Source organism: Mirounga leonina, unplaced genomic scaffold, assembly GCF_011800145.1.
Source record: "Mirounga leonina isolate KUSES-001 unplaced genomic scaffold, KU_Mleo_1.0 Mir_170, whole genome shotgun sequence".
Classification (NCBI taxonomy): Eukaryota; Metazoa; Chordata; class Mammalia; order Carnivora; family Phocidae; genus Mirounga; species Mirounga leonina.
In genome coordinates this window covers 847539-870900 of record NW_023270433.1, presented here as the reverse complement: position 1 = coordinate 870900, position 23362 = coordinate 847539, and the positions used below count along the sequence as shown (strand labels likewise).

Here is a 23362-nt window from a genome sequence, read left to right as displayed (position 1 = left end):
GAAGCAAGCTTATCCAGACAAACAGGGGGGTTGCAGGGCCCTCCCCACCACTCTCCCCCCCCACCAGGGCACCGGACTGGGGGTGTCGCCCTTGCTCAGCAGCCCAGAGCTCCCGCGGGCACAGCGGGCCTCCTGGGCCTTTGGGGTCCTCCCAAACCACAGCACAGAGCAGGGATCTGGGCCACTTCCATCCCCCCACTTCGCCCCGATCTCTGGCCCCTAAGTACCCGCAGTTCACTCCCAGCCAGAGCCAGAGGAAAGGGGGTGTGTGCGAAGCTCTGTTCTGCCCTGTCATTATCATCCTTCTTTAAAGACACGTCCTGCAGGGGGCGCCTGGGTGGCTCAGTCTGTGAAGCCTCTGCCCTGGGCTCAGGTCATGATCCCGGGGTCCTGGGATCGAGCCCCGCATCATGCTCCCTGCTCGGCGGGAAGCCTGCTTCTCCCTCTCCCACTCCCCTTGCTTGTGTTCCCTCTCTCGCTGTGTCTGTCAAATAAATAAATAAAATCTTTAAAAAATAAAACCACAGCCAGGTCCTGCCAGATTTGCTGCCTTGACTGGGGTCCTTCTGGGCTAGGAGGTCACAGAGATCAAGAGCCGCCCTGAGGGCCCCAAACAGCCCCTCCACACCTGCACCCAACACCTGGCACCCAGCCGGTGCCTTGGAACCCTCTGGCCCACCTGTGGACACTTCGAGGCAGGGACCTGCCCCGGTCCCCTCCCTGCCCCCAGCTTGACAGCACTTCCCCGGTGGAACTGAAGCCCTGGGGGTCGGGACAAGTGTGTGGAAGGCCCAGAGAGCCAGCCTCCTCCCACACGTGTGACCCATGAGCTCACCCACCCACCCTTCCTCCCGACACCTGGGGTGCCGTCTGCCCACCTAGAGGAGCACCTGCTGAGAGATACCGTCCGAGCTCCAGGCGATAAATCAACTGATCGATGGATTGATTAGTTATCATTTGGCTTCCATATGGACCAAGAGAAGATGGGGTGGAGGAGGCCATGGCAGCAACAGCAAGGATTTAAAGTGGAGAGGTGGGGATGCTTGCTCTCCTGGAGAGTGGCGCAGGAAGTCTCACCACCAGCTTCTCCACTCCCACCAGGGTCTGGACCCCCTGCCCTCCCCCACTGACCCTTCCCAGCGCCCCTGGGAAGGATCTGGAGTGGAGAGATGCAGACTGCCCACCATGGCCTTCTGGACACCTTTTCCTCGGAGAGAGGCTCCGTTCTGGGGTGGGGCAGCCCCATGGGGCATCCTCTGGGTCCCAGGAGGGCTGTCCCCCCAGGTGCCTGCAGATCCGCCCCAGGCTCATCATCTCGTCCTGCACCACCCCGCTCAGACCACGCGGGGGCAGCCCTCAGCCAGTTCTCTCCCCGGAAGCCCCGGAACTCTGCGTGCTGCCTCAGCCCTCCCTGCCCTGCTCCCCACCGCCCCCAGAGCGTCCCATCAGATAGGAAAGGCCAAAGTCCTTAGCTGACCAAGAAGGCCCTCCCTGACCGGCCCTCCTCTGACCCCACCACCTACCCTCTTTCCTTCAGCCCTGCTGACCAACTCGTGTCCCTTGAGCATGCTGGCCCTGCGACGGCCTCAGGGCCGAGATGCAGGCGGGCCCTGCCTGGGGGTGCTCTTATCCAGCTCTCCGCTTGGCTAGCTCGCTCTGCTCCTCTGAAAGCTTTTGCTCAAATACCACCCTGTGTGCTCCCTCCTTGGCCCTCTGGGACCCCAAGCCCTGGCTGCCCTCTGGCCTCTCTAGTGACTCCTCCGGGGGGGCTTGCAATGCATGCCCTGGGGCGAGAGGCCAGCCCTGGCTGCCCTCCCCTCTACAGTCCCCAGCCCGGTGGCTGGAGCCTTTCTTAGCCTCTTCCTTGCCCACGTTGGAGGCCCCACCTACTTGTGCCCACGCCCATGTTCATCAGACGGCTCCCTGCAGGAGGGCTGAGGTGCTGAAGACCCAGCCATCCCGTACATTGTCTAGATATTTGTGTCATCTTTTTAAAACTTCAATTTGTCGGTTTTCTTACTATGTTTTGTAACAAATCTTTGCTTCAGGTCTTGAACTAGTTCCCTGGGGCTACTGTGACAGATTATCACAAACTTGGTGGCTTTAAACATTACATTTACCTTCTCGTGGTTCTGGAGGCCAGAAGCCCAAAATCGGTTTCCCTGGGCCGGAAATCCGGGGCGGGCAGGGCCACACTCCCGCTAAAGGCTCCAGGTGGGGAGCCTTCTTGCCTGTCCTACCTCCTGGTGGCGGCCAGCAGCCCAGACTGGTGGCTGCATCACCCCAGCCTCTGGCCCCCTGGCCACACTGCCCTCTCCTCTTCTTTGTGAAACCTCCCTCTGCCTCTCTGAGGACGCCTGGGACGGCATTCGGATAACCCAGGAAAACCTCCCCATCTCAAGATCCTTACCCACAACTGCAGAAACCCCTTTTCCATACAAGCTGACATTGACAGGTCATCGTTCAGCCTGCCTCATTCTTCCTGGAAACACTGTCCTAGGCCCCAAGCGCTGGGTCTGGAGGAACTGATATTTAAAGTGGTCCTCGGGATTGGGGACTCCACACTCACATCTCTGGACATGGTCCTCCTCTAGAGTCCGTACACAGCCACCCCCACCATCTCCATCAGAGTGCATATAGCAAAGGAGTGGCCCATCTCCAAACCTGCCCAGCCCAGTGGTCTAGGGCAAGGGCATTTCTGCACTCCCCACCTGCAGGGGTCAGCCGTGATCCCTCCCTCCCTCACCCCGGCTCTCTCCACCTGCACTCTGAGCCCCTGGCCCAGCGTCCATCAGCTCTGCCCTGAGGGACTCAGCAGCCCTCTACTATTCTCCCTGCCCCCCAGGCTCCACCCCTGCAGTGGCCTCTCCTCGTGACACTCGACATGGGCTTTATACCCATAAATCAGTTGTACCACACCCCACCCCACCCCTGCTTGCACCCTCCTGCAGCTCCCCGCTCTGCATTCCTTCATCCACAATATTTACTGAATATCTCTGTGCTGGGCAGTGTTTGAGCATTGGAGATGCAGTGGCAAGTAAAACAGACATAAAGGCCTGCCCTATGGACCTCTGGGGGAAATGGGCAATAAACAGGATAAATAAATGTATTAGTCGCCTACTGCTGAATAACAAATTACCCCCAAACTTAGTGGCTTAAAACAACGAGCTTGTATCATCCCCCCAGTTTCTGAGGGTCAGGAACCTGGTCCTGGGTGTTCTGGGGCCTCTGGCCCTTCTCAGGAGACTGCCATCAAGCCGCCGGCCAGAGCTGTGTGCTCCTCAGAAGGCTCCACTGGGAGGGGTCTGCTACCAGCTCCCTCACTAGCCCTTGTGGGGCCTGGTCCAGGGCCACGTGGGCGTGTCCCCAGGGCTGCCACACGTGTCGTGGTGAGCAATTCAAGAAGGAGGAAGAAGGGACGGCCCATCACTTTGGCAGCATTCTACTGGCTGGAAGCAGGTTACTGAATGCAGCCTACGCTCAGGGGAGGGACAGTAAACGTTTGAACACAGGCGGCGGGATGGTTGGGGCCATCTCAGAGGCCGCTGCCACAGTGAGGAAACCAGAATGTACTTTATATAGCGACAAGTCTGGAAAACAAGTACATAAAACAGGAGAGAGGACGTGAGATGCTGGGCGGGCTGTTGACCTTTAACGTAAGGTGACTAGGGAAGGCCTCACTGAGAAGGTGACCCTTGACTGAAGACGTGAAGGAAGCATGGGAGTCTGGGGGATGGGGTGGCAGGCAAAGGCCCTGAAGCAGGAGCCTGAGGTTGTCAACCAGGGGAAGGTCGGGGAGGGGCCAGGCTTGGCAGCAGGCCCGTGGAGGACACATCAGCATTGCCTGAAAACCCACCAGCCCGTCCTCCCTAGGGCCGCCCTGGGGTCACCCTGGCCCTCTTGCAAAGCTTTGAGCACAACTGTGCTGTGCCCACTGTGGGCCTTCCTCCATGGCTGCTCCTTCTGCCTGGGATCCCCTATCCTGGCGCGCACGGCCCCCTTCTTGCCCAGGTCACAGCTCACATGGCTCAAACTGCTACCTGAGAGTCTCATGTTTCCGGTGTTTATTATTCGTCCATCCCATTAGATCTCACGCGCTCCAGGCGACCAGAGACCTTGTCTGCTGGTGAAGGTGTGCCCGAGACCTAGGACACCAGGAGACACAAAAGAGGTGCCCGGCAAATGCTGTGGAACGGACGAACTGCCCAACTTTATTCACTTTTGTATTCTGACCTGTTAGACAGTTCGGCGTTAGGAACCTTTGTGGACCTGAAGACAACCTGAGAAATATCTCGGGGAGGGCGAGAGCCGGTGTGGAAGGCAGGAGGAGGCCGCTGGGACAGCCGGGGGCGAAGCTCAAACGGAGGGAACCGCGGACTCGGCGGGTGGCGGGCGCGCAGCTGCGGGGGTCGGTGGCGGAGGCGCGCAGAGGCCTCCACGCGGGCGTGCGGACAGCGCTGGCGACCGGCCAGCCCGGGGACCCCGCCCCGCCCGAGACCGAGCCCGCCCTGCGCCCCAAGCTGGGTCCGCCGCGCCCCGCGCCGCCAGCCCCGCGCGCGTCCAGGGTCCTCGGGGCCGGGCCGGGGCCGTAAGCCCCGCCCCGCGCAGGCCCCGTGGGCGCAGTTCGGGGCGGGCCCCGCCCCCGGCTCCGGAGCCGGCTGCCGCGCAGGCGCCCTAGGCCTGCGGCCGCCCTGGCCGGCTCTCCGCTCGCCGCGGTGTCATGGTGCCGCCGCCGCCGCTGTCGCCGCCTCTTTGCACGCTGCCGCCGGGCCCCGGGCCCCCGCGCTTCGTGTGCTTTTGCGAGGGGGAGGGAAGCGAGGACGGGGGCCCTGGCGACTTCAACCTCTAGTGAGTGGCGCGGTGCGCGGGGCTCTGGGGGCGCGGACAGTTCGGCGGGCGGTCCCATCTGACGGCCGCTCCCCCCACAGTGTGACCGACGCCGCGGAGCTTTGGAGCACCTGCTTCACGGCGGACAGCCTGGCGGCCCTCGTGGGTAGCGGGGCTCCTGGGCGGGCCTGGAAGCCCCCAGCACCCCTTCCTGCACTGCAGTCCACCTAGGAGATCGAGGGGGGCGGTCTGGGGTTCCCCCGGGGGGCGGGGTGTCTGGACACCCTTCCCCCAGCTTTGTAGCTGTAGTCCTGATTGGCCCGGCGCCCCGGGTGGCTCTGGGTCAGGCAGTTTTGGGGTGGTTCCAGGGTCTTGAGCAGCTGGTGACCAGCCCCTGTGCCCTGTAGAAAGCCCGTTTTGGCCTGAGTGCGGCTGAGGAGATCACCCCCCGGTTCAGGTGAGCCCCTGAGCAGGGAGGGAGGGTGGGTGTGGAGCAAGGGGATCTGCACACGGCACTCAGCAGCCGTCCTTTCCTAGGGCAGCCTGCGAGCAGCAAGCTGTGACTTTCACCCTGCAGGAGGACGGAGCGTCCCTAACCCTCTCCGGGGGGCCCTCAGCACTGGACTTTGACCTCTCCAAGGTGCCGGGCCCAGAGGCAGCTTCCAGGTTGCAGGCGCTGACACTGAGCCTGGCCGCCCAAGTGTGCACCTTGAAGAGTCAGCTGGCAGGTGGGGCGGGGAGGGCGTGCCCTGAGGCCTCACTAGGGCCCCCCTGCTCGTGCCTTCACTCTTGTCTTTCTTCCCCAGCTGTGGAGGTGACAGCTGCCAGCCCCAGAAAGAGCCCTTGTCTGGTGGGGCCTCAGCTCTTCTTACCAGGTAAGGCCTGTCACCTAGGACTTTGGTTGGGGCTGTGCTCTTCCCTCTGCAACTCATTTTCCCCAGAACCAGATTCAAACTCCAGAGAGAGGATGCATGTGGAGGGGGGGTTGTGGCCCTGGAATTGCACCAGACGCAGGAACCCCCTTCCTGTTCTGTTTCCCTCAGACCCGGATCCTCAGAGAGGCGGCCCTGGACTCGGGGTCAGGAGGCGGTGTCCAGGAGAGTCCCTCATCAACCCCGGCTTCAAGAGGTACTCACCCGCTCACCCACCCGTCCCTCCCTCCTGGGCCCAGGGTCAAGCCCTGGACCGCTGCCCCCCCCCCCCCCAATAACACCACAGTGTCACTTTCCTTTCTCTCCCAGTAAGAAACCAGCCACCGGTGTAGACTTTGAGAGCCCCTGAAGGTGCAGCAGAGTGTGACCCTGCCAGGAATCTGCCTGTGAGGTGGGGATAGCCTCTGAGACCCCACAGTCGCCACCTGCCCATCCTGCTGTGCGGTGGGAACACACCTGCTCCTCAAACCCCTTCTCCATCAAATAAATGCTTCCTCAGAGGAAGGCACGGGTCATGCTCTGACTTCTGGGGGCTGGCTGGGGGAGAGGGGTCAGGGATCTCCCGGGGCCTGTGATTTGGCACAGGGCCAGAGTATGTAAGCAGATGCACAGCCCCCACAGTCCCTGGGAGGAGGAGGCCCCAAGCTCTCCAGGCTCATCCAGCTGCTCCTGCCTGGTTCTCACAGGAGCCCAGGGCCTGGAAGGCAGGGCAGGGCTCCTCAAGGCTGGAACTCGGTTACCAGCTGTTCCAGGCACACACTTCACTCTCCCAGACCCCACCCGACAGGGCACAGCATGGGTATCCCGCACTGTACACACACTAGGACCTGTGGAGGTCAGACGGTGGCTTGCTCCCTCGGGCAGGACTGAGGAATGTGGGCTGGCCCCACCCACTGGCCTAGAGCCCCTGGGTGCCCAGGATGGGCTCTGCTCCCCACCCTCCTTGGCCATCCTGCTGCCCCACCCTGGCCTGACTGGTTTGGGAGCCCAATCCAGTCCCCCACCACCCTTGATAGGGTGAGTGGACGGATGGGCAGAACCACCTGCTGGGTTCTCCACCCCTGTCATTCTGGGCGATCACGTGGAGCTGTGCGTTCCATGGTGGGGCTTTGGGGGTGGCAGAAATCGAGGGCCCTCTGGTCCCTCGCAGGTCAGGACACGCTCACTGGGGCAGAGGTGCCTTTATGGGGCTGTAGAAGAGTGGGCAGGGGGTGGCCGTAGACGGTGGGGAAGGGCTAGCGGGGGCGCACGGCAGTCCGGTAGGCCGCTAGGATCTCAGCACTGTACGGACACGTGTACTTGAACTCCTTCACCTGCAACGCGCTGTCCAGGTAGCGGCGGACGGCGCGCAGCTCGGCCGGTATGGGCGCTTGGCGGAAGTGCGTGCACACCGTCTGCGGGCGAGGGGCGCGACGCGGTCAGGGCCTTGTGGAGCGCGGCCCCCCGCGCGCCCCGCGCCCGGCACTCACGTCCACGATGTGCAGCTTGGGCAGCAGGCTGCAGTCAGCCAGCGTGAGCTGGTCGCCGTCCAGGAAGCGGCGGCGCGACTCACGAAGCTGCGGTTCCTGCGCCCGCTCGTGCTCCAGGGGCGTGCGCAGGTAGCTGTCCAGCCTGGTGAGGGCGCGCAGCAGCAGCTGGTACAGGGCTGGGGCGGGGAGCGCAGTGAGGGCGGGGCCTGGGCCAACTCCCCCCGCCCCCCTCCGCCGTGGCTCCAGACCCTCCTCACCATCGTCCTGCGTGGGCACCGGGTTCTTGATGAAGGCGGAGAACCTGTGAAAGACGTCGTTGCCCGCTGTGCTGGACTCCCTGTAGCGGGGTGCCAGGCTGGGGAATCTACGGGGAATTAGGGAATCTCTGGTCAGACCCTCGTGCCGCGCCCCCTGCCCTGCCCGACCCTCAGGGTTCTTCCTGGGCTCCTCCCTGGGGGCTCCATATTCGCCCCTCCCACCAGGCCGGGGCCCTCACTCAGGGGGCCCCAGTGTCTCCTCCAGAAACTCCTCGATCTGCAGTGTGTCCGTTTTGGCATCGCCATCGTAGAGAAGGATGGGCAGCTGTGAGCCAGGAGCAAAGTCCTTAAGCACATCCAGGGACCTGTGGGCATGAGGCAGGCGGGGAAGCCACTGGTCAGAAGGGCCAGAGATGAGGGAGTGGCTCCCCTGGAGACAGGGGGCTCACCTGCGAGTGTCCACCGTGGTGAGGGTGAAGGGCACGCCCTTGAGGAGCAGGAGCATGAAGAGCCGCTGACAAGAAGGGCAGTGTCCCACGCTCTCGCCATCCTCGCTCGCCTGGGGTGGGTGGAGTAGAGGGGGCCGGGGCAGAGAGCAGACCTAAGAATTCGGCCAATGAGGACCCTACCTCCCACTGCCAAGAGCCTGGAATGATCCAGGGCTCCAGCTTGTTTGGGCACAGCCTGGACAAGTGGTGGGTGAGAGCCCTTGACTGGGTCCCCGGGAGGTGGGGAGGGGCCTCCCCACCTCCTAGGGACACGGGGGTGGGACCCAAGCTCTGGAGCCTGGCCCCTTGACCCTCATCATCAGCACCTGGGCGGAGGCCAGGCTCCTGCTCTCCAGGTCCTACAGGCTGGTCACAAGGGGGGGGTGGGCCGAGTGAGCTGTTTTCTGAGTAATTCACCTGCCAAACTGGACAGTGACTAGCAGCACACTCTGTCCCACGCCCCGACAGTGGGGAGGAGACCAGGGTCTGGCAGCCCCTGCAGAGGGATCCACAGATCTGGGCAGTGATGCGAGGATCAGGGGATCACCTGGCCCAGCCCCCCTCTGCTGCTGCACTGACCTCAAGCTCCACTTGGGCCTTGGCCGCCGGCTGTCGGATTGGCACCTCCCCACCTAGGGGCTTTTTCTCCAGGGGGGTTGGGCTGGGTCCCGGAGCCAAGGCTGGGAGTCGGCACCCCCACGCCCTTGGGGACAGCTCACTGGGCCCTCCTCCAGTCCTGGTCCCTCTTTCCTCAGCCTCTGTAGGGCTGCCTGAGCTCACCACCAGGGAGACGGTGCAGACCCACTGCCTGCCCCGGAAGCAGAGCCCCCCCCAGAGCACACTCATCCCCGAGGCCGCCCTCCTGGCCCAGTGGCACCTTGACAAACAGCTGGAGCTTGGCAGTCTCCGCCATGGCTGGGAGCTGTGGTGGCGCAGTGGTGGCGAGGCAGGGGTGGGGGCCTGGAGAGCCCTTTTAGGCTCCCGGGGTGCCCCGCCCTCCCCAGCCCAGGGCCCGCCCTGACGAGTCACCGTGCAGGCGGTTAGGGCTCCGTGTCCAAGCATGAAGGTGTGACTGTGGGGGTACTGAGTGTGCAGGGCTGGCGGTGCTGGGGACCCCAGCACCCCAAGGGGGTGTGTGGGATGGAGGTGGAGACCAACGGACTCGGAGGTGGGGAGAGAAGGGTGCCAGTCTGGGAAGAGGGCAGCTCTGGATCAGAATCATGCCCGCCATGAACCCCACAACCCTCCCTGCAGGGAACACCCTGTTGTCTGTCGCCCCCCCAGAAAGCTGGGGTGGGGGTAGGAGAAAGGAACAGCCTGGCCCCAGCCTCAGTTTCCCAATCTGCCTACCTCCTGGGAAGGGACGCCCCTCCCATCACCGAGTTCGGCCAGGCAGAGCCCCGCCCCCCAGTCCTACCCACATTCCAGGAGTGCTGCTGGCCTGCTCAGGTGGCCCTGGCCGGCCGACCCCACACCCCCTGCCCTGCCGGTGGGGTTCCAGGCAGGCTTTTCCCCTTCTTAACCTTTCAGAAGAAGCACCGGGACATTTAGAAGCCACAACCTCCTGACCCATGGGTCCGCCCGCCCCCGCCGTTGGCTGGAAGGAACCGACGCGGGGACGTTGTGTGCGCACCCCCCCAACCTTCTCCGCCCCCGCCCACCCCCCGCAGCTCGGGGGGGCGGCGTGCCCCGAGGGAGGGGCCTACGAAGGCTCCGCGCCGCCCAGTGGCAGAGCTGGGGATCTGCCCCGCACCTTTGCCTCCTCCCCCAGGGCTCTGCCGGGGCCCCAGACCGTTCAGGGCTCCCGGACACAGACTGGAGCTGGGCACCGGGCTGCCCTCCAGGGGCACCAGTATTTCTACTGCTTCTCCACGACGTGGCGGGGGCTCGGCCTGCTCATCTGCTTCCCCCGCGCGCACCGCAGCCCCAGGGAGGGGCCCCAGGCCCCTCCACAGCTGCAGGTGCTCACCAGCCGTCCCACGGGTATTTCTGTGTGTATAAAAATACCCTTGCCCGTCTGTAGAAAATCGGAAATGAACCAGTGACCAGGTGGTTCAGAGAAAAGGAAATCTACCAACACCCAACAGGGTGTGTGGGAGTCTCACGTCACACTTATTTCAAGAGACAAACTAGGACAGGACCGGGTTCAGGGCTGCAATGGGCAGGTAACCACGTGCTCAGCGAGGGTGTGAGGACACATCGCTCGGGTGGCTGTGGGCTGGTAAGACTGTCCAGACGGTTCAGCCCCCTGGGAATCAGCCCCAAGTGTCCCTGTAAATGCACGAGGGACATATACACAGATCCGTGCTGTCCTCTGGGTGGCAAGCACCCCGTCTGTGGGAGAGTCCTGATATGTTCACAGAAGAAGACAGAGGAGGTGAGTCTCTCTAGTCTCAGGTTTGGTGGTGTCGTGGCTGAATTGTGCCCCCCCCCCCACTTCACGGTGGAAGTCCTAGCCCCCAGCACCTCAGAATGTGACATTAGGACAGAGTTTTTACGGAAGTCATCATGTTAGAATGAGGTCATCAGGAGGGGCCCTACCCCAGTCTGTGTCCTCATAAATGGGAGATTTGGACACAGACACACATGGCGGGGGGCCGCAACGCGAGGATGGAGGCAGAGGTCGGGTGGTGTCCGCAAAGCCAGGAACACGGAACGTTGCCAGAAAACCACCAGCAGCTGGGAGAGGTGGACCAGACCCTTGCCCACAGCCTCCGAAGGAACCAGCCCTGCCCACACCTTGATCTTGCACCTCTGGCCTCCAGACTGTGAGGGAATACATTTCTGTTTTTTGGGGTTTTTTTTTAAAGGTTTTATTTATTTGACAGAGCGAGCACAAGCAGAGGGAGAGAGAGAGAGAGAAGCAGGCCCCCCGCTGAGCAAGGAGCCCGATGCAGGGCTCGATGCGGGGCTCGATCCCAGGACCCTGGGATCATGACCCGGGCCGAAGGCAGCCGCTTAACCGACTGAGCCACCCAGGCGCCCCTACATTTCTGTTGTTTTAAGCTGCTCCGTTTGTGGTACTTTCCGGCAGCCATGGCACACCAAGAGCAGTGAGAGAAAAAACCGACCCAGCTGAAAAACACTGCATCAGTATGTGTCCGTCTGGGTCTGCTCCTATCCTTCTGAGAAAAGCCAAGAGGACGTCCTCAGACCTTTTGAATTTCCTATCATGATTTCGTAGGCAGTGTTTTTAAATGAATGAGACCAGAAGCTCACAGTCACCAACTTTGGCCCCTGACCTACGCAGGGCCCGAAGCAAACCTCCCTGCCGCCGCCCGGCCGCCCTTCCCTTCCTTCCGGGGGTTGGGAGGGTGGGGGGCATTCTCGGCCTGCAGTCCCAGGAGCAGCTGGACCTGGCCTCATCCATGCATGGCCACACTTCTCTCCTGAGCCCTGGCTGGGGGCCCCTCACGGCAGTGTTCAACAGTCTGTTCCAAAAGGAGACACAGACTTGTAGGGGGACGGGGAGGGGCCCTGTGGCGGCAGGGGGTCGTGGCAGGACCGTGGACAGGTGATTCCTGGCTCTGCCCACTGAGAGAGCCAGGTGAGCCCACCCGGAGTCTAGACAGGGGTTCCAAATACCATTCTGCCCAGAGGAACCAGGGCTCCTTGGAAAATGGCCGAATCTTTTTTTAAGATTTTATTTATTTATTTGACAGAGACACAGCGAGAGAGGGAACACAAGCAGGGGGAGTGGGAGAGGGAGAAGCAGGCTTCCCGCGGAGCAGGGAGCCCGATGCGGGACTCGATCCCAGGACCCTGGGACCATGACCTGAGCCGAAGGCAGTCGCTCAACCGACTGAGCCACCCAGGCACCCCAGACCTGGACATTGTAACAGAAAGGAAGTCTCCAAAAGAAATGGCCAGGACAAGTCGAAAGGACACGGAAGTCACCATGCAGGAGTCCCACTGGTCATATCCAGGATAGTTTGAGCGTAAAAATGACAGCAATAGAATTGTACACTTACAAGAGTTAAAACGGTAAATATTAAGTGTATTTTTCCACAATTAAAAAAAAATCTTTATTGGGCGCCTCCCCTGACTCTAAATAAATAAATAAATAAATAATCTTAAAACAAGAAAGACTAAAAAGAAAACCACCATTTTGCAGCCCACCCCCCACTGGGGTAAAAGGTTTTGAGAAACAAGCTCTTCACATGACCCTTCATCCTCCTGGGGAGTCTTCTGTGTCCCTTCCAGTCCCCTTGAACGGGTCTCTGCTGGGATACTGACCATGGCCAAGCTTGAGGGGTGCTGATTCTGGGACCCTTCCTTGTGGCCTGTCTCCAGGTCCATCGCTGCGGAGCGCCCCACCCCCCCATTCCTGGGAGCCTCCACACTGCCCCCAACCTTTGATATTCCCTCCTGGACTTGGTTCTTCGCCTAGAGATCACCTCGTCCTGCAAGCCCCCCCATCCTGGAGGAGATGGACACAGCCCAGCACACACAGCTGGCCTGTGGGCCCTCAGTGGGCCCTGAGTCCCAGGGGTTGGGGAGAAGGTGGCAGGGAGTGCACAGCCCCAGGGTGGGCAACCTGGCACAAAGAGGCCCACTCAAGACCTGCCTCCAGGCAGGGAGTCCGGGCTGTGTGAGTGGGGCAGGGGAGGGGAGTGATGGACAGTCCCTGCCTCTGCCCCAACAGCTGTTAGAGGGATGAGGGGCCCCACCCCCTCCTCCTGGTTAACCCGGCCACCTTCCCTTCACTCTGGCCTCAGCGCTCGGGGACACTGCATTTGTGCCTGTGAGGCAGAGACCATAAGCTTGCATCAAGGGGGCCCGTCCTCACCCCAACACCCCACTCCACATGCGCAGGCTTGCATGGGCTTTTTTGTTTATTTAAAACAAACATCTGTGCGCCATGTACAGGTCCGGCTCCCGGTGGGTGGGTGTGCAGGGGGCCAAGCTGGGAGGGAGAGCAATGGCAGCTGGAGGGGGTGGGGAGGGGGTCTGGCCCCTTGCCGGCCAGCGGGTCCAGCTTCTCCATTCCTGCCACCGGGCCCCCCACCTTGAGGCAGCCCCTCCCTGGCCCACGCCCACGGCTTCCCTCAGGTGGGGGCCTCCCTGCACGACAGCAAGATGAGAAAGCCTCTTCCTAAAGCAAAATAAATAAGGGCCTGGGGACAGGACCTACCCCAGTCCCCAACCTCAGCCCCAGGCTGGCCCATCAGTACTGAGGGTCAGAGAAAAGCCCATTCAGGAGGTCAGGCCCAGCCAGCAGAGAGTCTGGTAGTACCTGGTGGCCTGTGTCACCCCAGTGGCCCTAGGGGTGGCGGGCAGAGCTGGAAAGGGGCAGAGACGAGGGGCCGGCCAGACCCCAAGGCTTTAAGGCAGAGCAGGGTGAGGGTGTGCGCAGCCCAGGGCCAGGCCAACCTTTGGCACAATCAGGGGAGGGCAGCGCAGTGGCCTCAGGCAGGGCTGAGGACAGGTGAGGGGCTGGAGGGGGCATGAAGCCCTAGGTCCCGGACCTCCCGTTCCAGGGCCTTGTGGGTGGGCACTGGGGGCACGGGGTGGGGCCTCGGCCACCGCCTGACTTCTGTCCCCACTGCATGTCCTTGAGCCAGCGCCTGGTGGTCAGCAGAGTGTGTCCGTGTTGAAGGAGAGCTGGGCCTGGTGGGCAGAAGGCAGGCAGGCCGGGCTTGGGGGCGCATCCACAAACACCCCCACCCCCCAGCCCCGGTGTGGGACTGGGTACCCCTCCTCTGTCCCTCTGGAGTTCTCCCTCAGTGGTGAAGCCTCCTGTGGCGTCTGTTGGCCAGGTCAGGTCGCTGCAGTGTTTCCAGCTCTCCCCGGTCCCCAGGCTCTGCTCCCCACTACTCTGCTCTGCCCGTCTCGGAAATCCCTCCAAGCTCCCAACGTGTTGTGCGGTCTGCAGTGAGTCTGTATCTGCCTGTGCCTGGGGCCTCCGGTGTTTACCCTAGCCCTAAGTATCAGAGGAATCCCTCTGTCCCCTTGAGCTCAGGACAGCAGAGGTCCCCAGGCGGCCCTCCCCCACACCTCTCCTTTTGCAGAACCCGAGCCCTGTGGCCAGGCTGACCCTACCAAGGCGGCTCACCCGCTCCTCCTCGAAGCTGATGAGGCCCTCGTCTTCTGTGTCCAGGTCCTCAGGCTCATCAGCCACTAGCGCCCTTAACTCCGTGGGGGCTGAGCGGGATCGGAAGAGGCTACGCAGGCGGCCCAGGGGTGACCGCAGGGCTGAGGGTGGCTCTGTTTCCTGCTGCTCTAAGTTGTCACTCTGCTTCTTGGCAAAGTTCACAAACACCTGGCGGACAGGGGCAGGTGGGTGAGCAGGGGCCAGCCCAGGCCCCCCGCCCCTGACCTGGAGCACTCACGTTGTCCAGGGTGGTTTGGCTGACGGAGTAGTCCTCGATGCCAAGCACGCCCACCACCTGTTCCATCTTGCTGAACACCTGAGCCAGTGAGATGCGCTCCGACTGGAGCTGGTATTGCACCTTCGTGTGGTGACGCTCCTGGGGGGGCAAGGGGGTCAGAGGCTGCTCAGCAGGCCCCAAAGCCCTACCCCGGGGCCCCACCCACCTTGAGCACAGCCTCTGGAAAGTTCCGGTTGAAGAACCGCACCACATCCTTCACGTTCTGGCTGCTCTTGGTCCTCACCGTGATCATGTAGCCATCTCCAAACCTGTGGGACAGGCCTGTGGCCCCGAGTCCCCAGCCGCCAGGGCAGCCTGTCCCCCACCTGCCACAGACCCCACAGCCCGCCACCCCAGGCTGGCACCGTTGGCCCGGCTCACCGGTTCTTCAGATGCTGGATGCTGCCCAGACAACGCAGGCGCCCGTTCACCATGATGGCGAGACGTGTGCACAGCGCCTCGCACTCCTCCATGCTGCGGGCAGACACACAGGCTGGGATGGTGGGGTGGGGCACGGTGTGTGGTGGGGAGGGGCGGTAAGGGCAGGGACACACCTGTGGGACGTCAGCACCACCGAGCGCCCCGTCTTGATGAGGTCCAGAATGAGGTTCCAAAGGAAGCGCCGGGCCTTGGGGTCCATGCCCGTGGTGGGCTCATCCTGGGGGCGGTGCCAGGCTCAGCCGTGGCAGCCCGCTCCACCCCAGGTGGCCCAACCCGCTGCCTCCGGCCCCGCTCACCAGAGGGTGCAGACGGGCCCACCCCCTACCCCGGCTCACCAGGAAGATGAAGGCGGGGTACCCGATGAGGGCAATGGCTGTAGACAGCTTCCGCTTGTTGCCCCCGCTGTAGGTGCCCGCGGGCTTGTCGGCGTACTTGCTCAACTCCAGCTTCTCCAGGGCCCACTTCACCACCTGGGGGCGAGAACCGACATCAGGGCCCGCCCCTCCCGTCAGCCCCTCCCCAACCGCCCCCCAACCCCCCGCCCGGGCGCCCCTCACCCGCGCCTCGTCCTTCCAGGGGATGCCGCGGAGCCGCGTGTACAGCTGCAGATGCTCCCGGGCCGTGAGCTCGTCGAACAGGGCGTCGAACTGCGGGCAGTACCCCAGACTCTGCTGCACCTGGAGCAGCTCCTTGAGCACGCTGCGGACACCGTGCCATCAGCACCAGCGGCCACGGTCACCCCACCCGCCCAGGCGCCCGCCCGCCTGCACCTGTGCCCGTTGACAAAGGCCTCGCCCCCCGTTGTGCTCTCGTCACCCGTCAGCATCTTGAAGGTGCTGGTCTTGCCGGCGCCGTTCACGCCCAGAAGGCCAAAGCACTCGCCAGGACGCACGCCCAGGCACAGGCGATCCACCGCCAGGATACGGCCGATCTTGCGAGACTTGTACACCTGGCGTGGGGAGGGCTCAGCCCATTCAGCAGGGCCAAGCACTCGCCAGGCCGCACCCCCACCTGGGCCCCGCCCGGCCTGGAAACACGCCCCCACCTGGGCCCCGCCCGGCCTGGAAACACGCCCCCATCTGCGCCCTGCACCCACCTGGAAACACGCCCCCACTTGGACCCCGCCCCCTGGAAACACGCCCCCACCGGGTCCCGCCTCTGCCTGGAATCACGCCCCCATCTGCACCGCCCCCGCCTGGAAACACGCCCCCACTTGGGCCCCACCCCTGCCTGGAAACACGCTCTCACCTGGGCCCCGCCCCCCGGAGCCCCACCAGGACTTGGCCCACCTTGGTCAGGTTCTCGATCTTGACCATGTCATTGTCAGCGTCCCCCCGCAGCACCCGCTGCCGCTCGCTGGCCACGTCCACATCGTCCTCCACGGGCTTGGTAGACACTGGCATTCGCCTGTGGGGACAGGGCAGGCTGTGCCATCCATCACCCAGTGCTCCCCGATCTGCTGTGGCCCCCACATCTCCTGGAACTCCCCAACTCACTGTGGCTGCCTCAGGAAGTTGTACTGGCACATGATGGTGAGGAAGAAGCCGACGAAGCCTTCGACCGTCATGGCCACCAGGCCCCTGGTGACAATGTCCCACTCGAACGGGGACTTCATCTTGTCAAACTGGCCTGTGGGGCAGCCGGCTCAGGGCCTGCGCCTGGGGGCTCCCCCCACACCTGCAAATCCCGATCTCTGGGGACATGACCCTCTACGGCACCTGCACCCCACTCACCGATCTTGGCGTAGTACTCGTTGATGTACTCGTTGTAGGCCATCTCCATGAGCCCATGGCCCAGGTTGTAGTTGGGGAAGATGAGGAAGCAGCTTTTCAGGTAACTATTGACCACCTTCAAGTCCTGCGGTATCACAGGGGGTCACAGGCACAGCCTGGGCTCCGCCATCCCGCCGTGCCCCGCTGCCCACTGTGCCCCGCCACCCCCCTGCCCACCGCGCCTCGCTGCCCCCTGCCCTGCTGCCCGCTGTGCCCTGCCATCCCACTGCCCTGCCTCCCCCGTCCCCTTGCCCTGACGCCCGCTGTGCCCACCATCCCGCTGCCACGCTGTCCCGCTGTGCCCCGCCGCCCCCTGCCCTGCTGCCCACTGTGCCCTGCGGCCCCCCTGCCCACTGTGCCCCGCTGCCCCCCTGCCCTGCTGCCCACTGTGCCCCGCGGCCCCCCTGCCCCACCTTGTCATGCTCGAAGAGCTGCAGCAGGAAGGTGGCCACCGTGGCCGTGATGCCGATGAAGAGGTTGATGACAATGAGAAATACGTAGGCTGAGCTGGGTACCTCGAACCAGAAGGAGGCCGGGTACATGATGGGGGTGATAGACCACCTGTGGGTGGATGGGGGCAGGCGTCACCAGGTGGCCCGCCCCCACCCCAGGCCCACCCTCCCGCCCGCTCCCCCTTACCCATAGAGCAGGAAGAGAGAGAGCACGGCAGGGAAGTTGGTGGGTGATGTGTAGGCCGGCAGGTCGAACACAAACAGGATGATGACGCAGCAGGTGGCTGGGACCAGGTAGTTAAGCTACCAGAGCAGGAGTGGCAGGTAAGGGGCCCAGGTGCAGGGGTGAGGGGCCCCAGGGCAGGAGTGAGGGCTCCAGGGGCAGGGCTGGTGGGCCTGGCAGGAGACAAGGTCATGGGACGGCAGGGGTCTAGGGGTAATGGGAACCGCCCTCGGCCACGCGGGGAGGGGCACACCATGTCCCACACGTAGTTGGCGAGCCAGTAGATGACGGGGTTACAACCACTGACAAACTGCAGGTGCTTGGCCTTGGTAGACTTCTCGGCCACCAGGAAGACCACAAAGCTGGCTGGCACGAAGGACATGGCCACGATGATGAAGATGGCGATGACCACGTCCGTGCCCTGCAGCCTGGGGGCACGGCAGCCATCAGCCCCTGCCGGGCACCGAGTCCCACAGCAGCAGCCCTGCCCTCCCTGCCCCGTACACACAGGTAATCCAGGGATAGGCTGGCGCTCGTCTTGTTCATGGGGTGGTTGGTGACAGTGATGCCTAGGGCACAGGGGAAGGCGGCCTCAGGGACCTGCTCCGCGCCCACCCGGCCCGGCCCCGCCTGCCCCCACCCCCCCGCCTAGACTCACCATAGGCCGCAGGGTTGCCCTTGCCCTTGGGCAGGTTGGCGCGCAGGATAGCATTGTTCAGGCTATTGAGGTAGGTGGGCATGCTGTGGTAACCCTTGTTGTTGTAGAAAACCTGGAGGGACCCAGAAGTGCCCTAAGAGCCCTGTGGGTTCCTGCCCACCTCGGCCGAGAGCTGGGCGCCCCGGGCCCGGGCTGCACGGCTCACCTGGGCTGCCCTGCGCACCGCAATCTTCCGCACCATGACTGGGGCCCGGGCACCAAATGACGCTGGGATGGACTTCTGGACGTTGCCAAAGGTGATGGCCCCATACCTGGGCAGGCAGGGCGCGGGGCAGTGAGGCCCGGCATGCAGCAGGTGGGCTGCCCCCTCGCCCACAGCCGGCACGCAACTCCCGCCCGGCTCACCGATGCAGCCGGAAGCGGTCAGAGGTGAAGAGCAGGTACTCGGAGACATTGTGGCCGGTGATGTCGGTCAGGATGTCTCCTGTGACCACCCGCATCTGGGGTGGACGCCCACCCACACCCCCGGGGCAGGAGAAGCCGGTGCCTTGCGCAGAGCAGGTGCAACGGATGGGCTCCCGCACCAGGCGTGGCAAGGACGGCGCCGACGTCCAGTTGTCTGTGGGCGTAGCAGGTACTGTCAGCTGAGGCCCGCACCTTCCCCTGCCTCCCACCCCCGGCAGCCTGCTGGGCCCATACCTGGCCCGGAGGTGGGGGGCAGCGAAGCATTCCAGGCCTGTAGCGGGTCCTCCTCTGGGGACACAGGGGAGTCGGACGGAGCGGGGGAGGGTGGAGGCGGCACGAAGTTGGACAGCGGCAGCCCCTGCGTAAAGGACTCCAGGCACATGCTGTCAAAGAACGTGGCGGCCAGCAGGCGGGACTCGCCGCTGCTCAGGTTCAGCACAGGCCCCAGGGAGCCGTTGGCCGGAGACTTCAGCACACAGGTGGCGCCCACACCCGACGGCAGCCGGAACGTGCTCACCAGCTGCTGGGGGCTGGCATCCGGCGACAGTCGCAACCTGGGGAGCCCGCAGTGTGAGTCTGGGTGGGGACGTGCCTGCCCATCTCCGCGCCCTCACCCAGCCCTGGGCCGCCACGGCTGCCTGGCAGGCGGCCTCACCGGTACTCCTGGCGCTCCTCGTTGGCGTAGGGGATGAAGTTGCCGCGGGGCTGGGTGTAGTTGTGGTACTGGGAGGGTGACAGGACCAGCGGGGGCAGGTCACCTGGAGGGGCGCACGGGGAAGCTGAGCGGGCTCTGATCGCCTACCAGTGGCCCCCAGGCCCAGGTCCCGCCTCCCCAGGACCCTCAGGGCCCAAGCTTGGGGTCTGGGTCCCAAGGAGACATGAGTCCCAGACAAGCCGCGCAGAGTGCCCGCCGGTCTCGGATGCAGTGCCCAGGCCCAGAGCGGGTGATTCCCGCCACAGTGGGACGCTGGCCCCCGATGTCCCTCTGCCTGGCCCGGCAGCCATACCAATCTCAGGGACGGAGAGGGCCACAGTCATGGCCACGCAGACAAAGAAGGCGGGGAGCAGGATCTGGGAGGAGAGCGCCTTCGAGTTGCGGCGGGCGCAGTGGAAGCGCTTCACCAGGAGCCCGTGGAACTGGCGCACCTTCAGCCACCAGCCTTCCAGCTTGCGGCTGCCCTGGCCGACCCTCGTCAGGGCCTCTGCCTCGGCTTCTGCGCGGGGAGTGGGGGCTGAGCAGGCGGCCCCGCGCCACCCTCCAGGGACCCTGCCCGGCCCCACCCAGCCGCCCCCCACCTTGCAGGCTGACGTTGTCAGGGTCCTGTAGGTTGTCAAAGAGGGGACGGTAGTCGCCATGGCCATCTGCGTAGGTGGGTCCCTCGTCACCACGGGCAGAGCCCACAGATGATGCGGACTGCAGGGACACCTGAGACTGCGCCAGCTCCGTGCACCGGGCCAGGCCACCAGCGTGCACCTCCCCCGGCGAGGCCGGGCCCCCCGCCCCCGGCAGTGCGTCCTTCTTGGACTCCTTCACGTCTGCCGTGGCCGAGGGGCCAGGGAGGGGAGAAGCGGGGCTCAGGCCTGCCTGGGACCCCAGTCCCCACGGTCACCCACCCACCTTCAGCCCCACTTCGCCATGGGGAGCCCCAAGTCCCATGGCACCTACCTGCCCAAGCTCCTCACCCCCGAGTCAGCCTGGCAGGGAATCGTGGCACCTTGTTCCCACCCAGAGCCCTTGGTCCCCCAAAACAGGGGAAGAGTGAGCAGCCCCAGCCCAGGTTCAGGCCCCGGGGGTGGGGGCAGGACTGACGAGCAGCTCGGGGACCTCTCACCCGCCTCACTGTTCTCCAGAGACTGGTCCTCCTCTGACACCTTGAGAAATACCTCCTCCAGCGTGGTGTCCATCAGCCCGAAGCTGCTCAAGTGCAGCGCATCCAGACTCTGCTCCAGGTGCTGTGAAACGGCTGCACGTGACCCACTGCAGCACGGCCCCCCGCAGGGATGCCCCCCGCGCCTGAGCCCGCTCCACCCCGCGCCTGGGAGAGGCCCCCGCCCCTGAGCCCGCTCCACCCCACACCTGGAAGAGACGCTCGAAGGCCCCCTTCTTGGCAGCCTCGCTAGGCAGGATGTAGGAGAGCTCTGTGCTGGTGTCCGAGACCAGCAGGCAGGAGGCCACGTGCTTGCGGATGAACTGGGAGACCTGGGGCTCTGAGCAGCTGCTCAGCTGGGTGCGGCCTGGGGGGCTGGCTGGCAGCCCTGGCTCTAGGAAGGGAGGGGAATGCAGAGGAGCCCAGCTCAGGGGCTGCCGGAGGGGGGATTCTCTACAGGGGCCCAGCCAGGTCAAGAGGGGGCATGAGAAGCCCCAGGCCCGAGCAGGCGCACTAGGCTCACTGGGGCGGCGGTGGGGGCCACCGCTTAAGCTCACTGGGCTTGGAGGAGGGGTCCTGGGGTAGGCGGGGCCCCAGGCCGGCTCAGGCAGCCTCTGCACAGACCTTGGGGGTCCCCAGGCTCAGCAGGCCGCTTGACCAGAGTGAGCCGGTAGCCGTCCCCGTAGGCACCCTTGAGGAAGAGTGGGGAGCCACAGCACTTGAGCTTCCCATGCGAGATAATGGCGATGCGATCCCCGAGCAGGTCGGCCTCATCCATGTGGTGGGTGGACAGCAGGATGGTGCGGCCTGGGGGAGCCCAGGATCGGGGTCAGGGCGCTGGGCCGGTAGGCCAGGTGGGGGCCACCCACACCCGCCCCACGCCCTGCTCACCCGGCTTGTACTTCAGGATGAGGTCCCAGATGGCTCGGCGTGCATAAGGGTCCACGCCTGCGGTGGGCTCGTCCAGGATGATGGCGCGGGAGCCGCCCACAAAGGCGATGGCCACAGAGAGCTTGCGCTTCATGCCACCTGACAGCGTCTGCACCAGTGAGTGACGCTTATTGGAGAGCTCTAGGTCCTCGATCATCCTGAGGGCCACACAGGGTGGGAGCGGGCGTGTGGGGCCTGGACCTTGGAAGCCAGCGACGCTGGGGTCGCCTCTGGGCCCCGCCCTGCCCCAGCCCCTCGGCCCCCTCCCCACCCCACCCACTTGTCCATCTCCTTGCGGATCTCCTCCTGGGCCATGCTCTTGAGCCTCGAGTAGAACCAGAGGTGCTCCTCCACCGTGAGCCGGTCAAAGAGCACGTTGTGCTGTGGACACATGCCCAGGTTTTTGCGGATCTCGTCCATCTCCGTGCGGATGTCGTGCCCATAGATGGTGGCTGACCCCGAGGTTGGTGGGAACAAGCCAGTGAGGATCGACCTGGGCGGGCGTGCAGGGTCACGACCCCCACCTCCTGCAGGGAGCCCGCCCTGCCGCCCGCTTGGTGAGGGCTCTGCCCTGACGCTCACATGGTAGTTGTCTTGCCAGCCCCGTTGTGTCCCAGGAAGGACACCACCTGGTTCTCGTAGAGGTTCAGGCTCAGCCTGTTTAAAGCCAGCTTCTTATCGTTCTTGTAGACCTTGGTGAGCTTGTCCACGCAAACTACCAGCGGCAGGTGGGTGGGCTCCTCCTCCATGCCCCGCATCTCCTCTGCACCAGGGCGCGGGTCAGCTACGGCTGCCCGGGGCCCCCAAAACCCAGTGACTGCCCCAGCCACCACCCTGGCACCTGCCTCACCCAAGCGCCGGCTCTCCATAGCGCAGGCCTGGTCCTCCTCCATGACGCTGAGCCGGGGGGCCCGTGCCCACGGCCAGCTCCACTCCCAGGCCTCCGCGCGCCCGCTGCCCAGCCAGTAGGACTTCTGCAGCGGGAAGTACCAGGGCCGGGGCAGCCCGTACATGCCTAGGGGTGGGCGGAGCACAAGGGAGGCTGACCGAAGGCTGGGGTTGCTGTCCAGCCCGGGCCGTGTGCCCGCCACCCACCCCAGGGAGCCACGCACCCTCTCCTTTCCCCCTCCACGGAGTCAGCTGGTACCTGGGTGCACGGCCTCAATGTACCACGTGAGCACGCCGTAGACGGCCGCATCCACCATCAGCATGGTGACAGCCAGGAGCAGGTTGAAGTCGTCGCCTTCCACAGGAGACTGGCTGAACGTGTGCCACTGGATGCCCACGCCTGCCACCTCGTACAGGGCAAAGTACTTGGAGCCCAGGCCAAAGGCTGTTGTGGACATCAGGGACTGAGGGAACAGTGGTGTCAGTGGGGGAAGGAGGCTGCACCCCCCCCGCACCCCAACCACCCATGACCCTCACCGCAATGCACTTCTCAAAGGCGGTAATCTTGTCGTGGGCCACCTCCTCGCGGATTGCCACGTACATGTAGGGCACATAGCTCAGGAAGTAGATGATGCCGCCACAGGCCGAGGCCAGCTTGGCCTTGGAGTACAGCACAGACACGAGGAAGCTAGGGCGGGGCGGGCGGGGGGTGGGCCACGGGTCATCAGCCACACCCGGCCCTCAGTGCAGAGCCCGAAGCCCTCCCGGGACGTCCCTCCTGGGGTGTGTCCGGGTTTCTGGGTGAATGCAAGGGATACTCTGCCAGGACTCAAGCAAGGCTGCCTCCCAGCCCGCTGCCAGCCACACGGTGCTCACCAAAACATGATGGTGGCCACGGCATAGACGGCCAGGAAGAGCCAGATGATGAGCACGTGGCTGTGCATGAGGACCTGGCCGTACTTGAGGATGGCCGTGAGTGCCGTCACAGAGATGGAGAGCTGCACGAAGCCGGTGATGAACCAGGCCACCCAGTGCACCGCGTTGTTCAGGCCCATGGTCTTCATCACCTGGGGGCAGGTGCACAGCGGGCTGGGGCAGGAGGCCTCGGCACTTGGGGTGGGACGGCTGGAAGGAATGACCTGCCTCCACCCTGCCAGCCAGGCCCCAGGGAGGGAAAGGTGCCTGCAGCCTCCCCTCCGCCCTCATTCCTCCCCCCCCCTCCACCCCTCCATCCCCCTCCACCTCTCCATCCCCCTCCACCTCTGCCCCCTACCCCATCTCCCCCACCTCCATCCCCCTCCACCTCTGCCCCCCACCTCCA

The 23362-nt window shown here is 64.2% G+C and overlaps 3 protein-coding genes across 6 annotated transcripts in view; 1 reads left to right on the top strand and 2 right to left on the bottom strand.

Annotated features, from left to right (window-relative positions):
• Window positions 1-4666: 4666 nt before the first annotated feature.
• On the top strand, window positions 4667-6274 carry PAXX (PAXX non-homologous end joining factor). 2 transcript variants are annotated; one of them, XM_035016631.1, is made up of 7 exons: window positions 4669-4848; window positions 4929-4989; window positions 5235-5284; window positions 5365-5555; window positions 5634-5702; window positions 5871-5955; window positions 6069-6274. In XM_035016631.1, the coding sequence occupies exons 1-7, from the start codon at window positions 4721-4723 to the stop codon at window positions 6106-6108; spliced, it is 624 nt and encodes a 207-aa protein (XP_034872522.1). In that variant the 5' UTR covers window positions 4669-4720; the 3' UTR covers window positions 6109-6274. The 2 variants fall into 2 exon arrangements, with proteins under 2 accessions (XP_034872523.1, XP_034872522.1); XM_035016632.1 differs by lacking the exon at window positions 5235-5284 and having other exon boundaries at window positions 4667-4848; window positions 5405-5555.
• Window positions 6275-6870: 596 nt separating this feature from the next.
• CLIC3 (chloride intracellular channel 3) lies at window positions 6871-8918 on the bottom strand. Its single transcript, XM_035016630.1, has 6 exons — window positions 8851-8918; window positions 7935-8044; window positions 7725-7850; window positions 7486-7592; window positions 7229-7404; window positions 6871-7153 (listed from the first exon to the last, which is right to left on the bottom strand). Exons 1-6 carry the CDS (start codon window positions 8884-8886, stop codon window positions 6995-6997), a joined length of 714 nt encoding a protein of 237 aa, XP_034872521.1. The 5' UTR covers window positions 8887-8918; the 3' UTR covers window positions 6871-6994.
• A 3872-nt stretch (window positions 8919-12790) lies between these two features.
• ABCA2 (ATP binding cassette subfamily A member 2) overlaps window positions 12791-23362 on the bottom strand; it is a 23444-nt gene continuing 12872 nt past the window's right edge. For 2 of the 3 annotated variants that reach the window (XM_035015402.1, XM_035015403.1), the window contains 33 exons: window positions 22918-23108; window positions 22579-22729; window positions 22301-22505; window positions 22004-22168; window positions 21736-21916; window positions 21434-21646; window positions 21115-21311; window positions 20848-21030; window positions 20433-20617; window positions 20188-20308; window positions 19652-19891; window positions 19363-19569; window positions 19011-19113; window positions 18590-18909; window positions 18296-18509; window positions 18096-18201; window positions 17891-18002; window positions 17741-17801; window positions 17486-17660; window positions 17197-17312; window positions 16971-17118; window positions 16519-16642; window positions 16282-16414; window positions 16075-16192; window positions 15556-15734; window positions 15343-15484; window positions 15121-15255; window positions 14899-15002; window positions 14726-14818; window positions 14511-14613; window positions 14306-14443; window positions 14029-14235; window positions 12791-13583 (listed from right to left, as the gene is read on the bottom strand). In XM_035015402.1, the coding sequence (XP_034871293.1) occupies window positions 13548-13583; window positions 14029-14235; window positions 14306-14443; window positions 14511-14613; window positions 14726-14818; window positions 14899-15002; window positions 15121-15255; window positions 15343-15484; window positions 15556-15734; window positions 16075-16192; window positions 16282-16414; window positions 16519-16642; window positions 16971-17118; window positions 17197-17312; window positions 17486-17660; window positions 17741-17801; window positions 17891-18002; window positions 18096-18201; window positions 18296-18509; window positions 18590-18909; window positions 19011-19113; window positions 19363-19569; window positions 19652-19891; window positions 20188-20308; window positions 20433-20617; window positions 20848-21030; window positions 21115-21311; window positions 21434-21646; window positions 21736-21916; window positions 22004-22168; window positions 22301-22505; window positions 22579-22729; window positions 22918-23108 (5106 nt within the window). In that variant the 3' untranslated portion in view covers window positions 12791-13547. Of the gene's footprint in view, window positions 13584-14028; window positions 14236-14305; window positions 14444-14510; window positions 14614-14725; window positions 14819-14898; window positions 15003-15120; window positions 15256-15342; window positions 15485-15555; window positions 15735-16074; window positions 16193-16281; window positions 16415-16518; window positions 16643-16970; window positions 17119-17196; window positions 17313-17485; window positions 17661-17740; window positions 17802-17890; window positions 18003-18095; window positions 18202-18295; window positions 18510-18589; window positions 18910-19010; window positions 19114-19362; window positions 19570-19651; window positions 19892-20187; window positions 20309-20432; window positions 20618-20847; window positions 21031-21114; window positions 21312-21433; window positions 21647-21735; window positions 21917-22003; window positions 22169-22300; window positions 22506-22578; window positions 22730-22917; window positions 23109-23362 lie in introns of those variants that run through there. The other variant, XR_004681171.1, reaches the window with a different exon arrangement.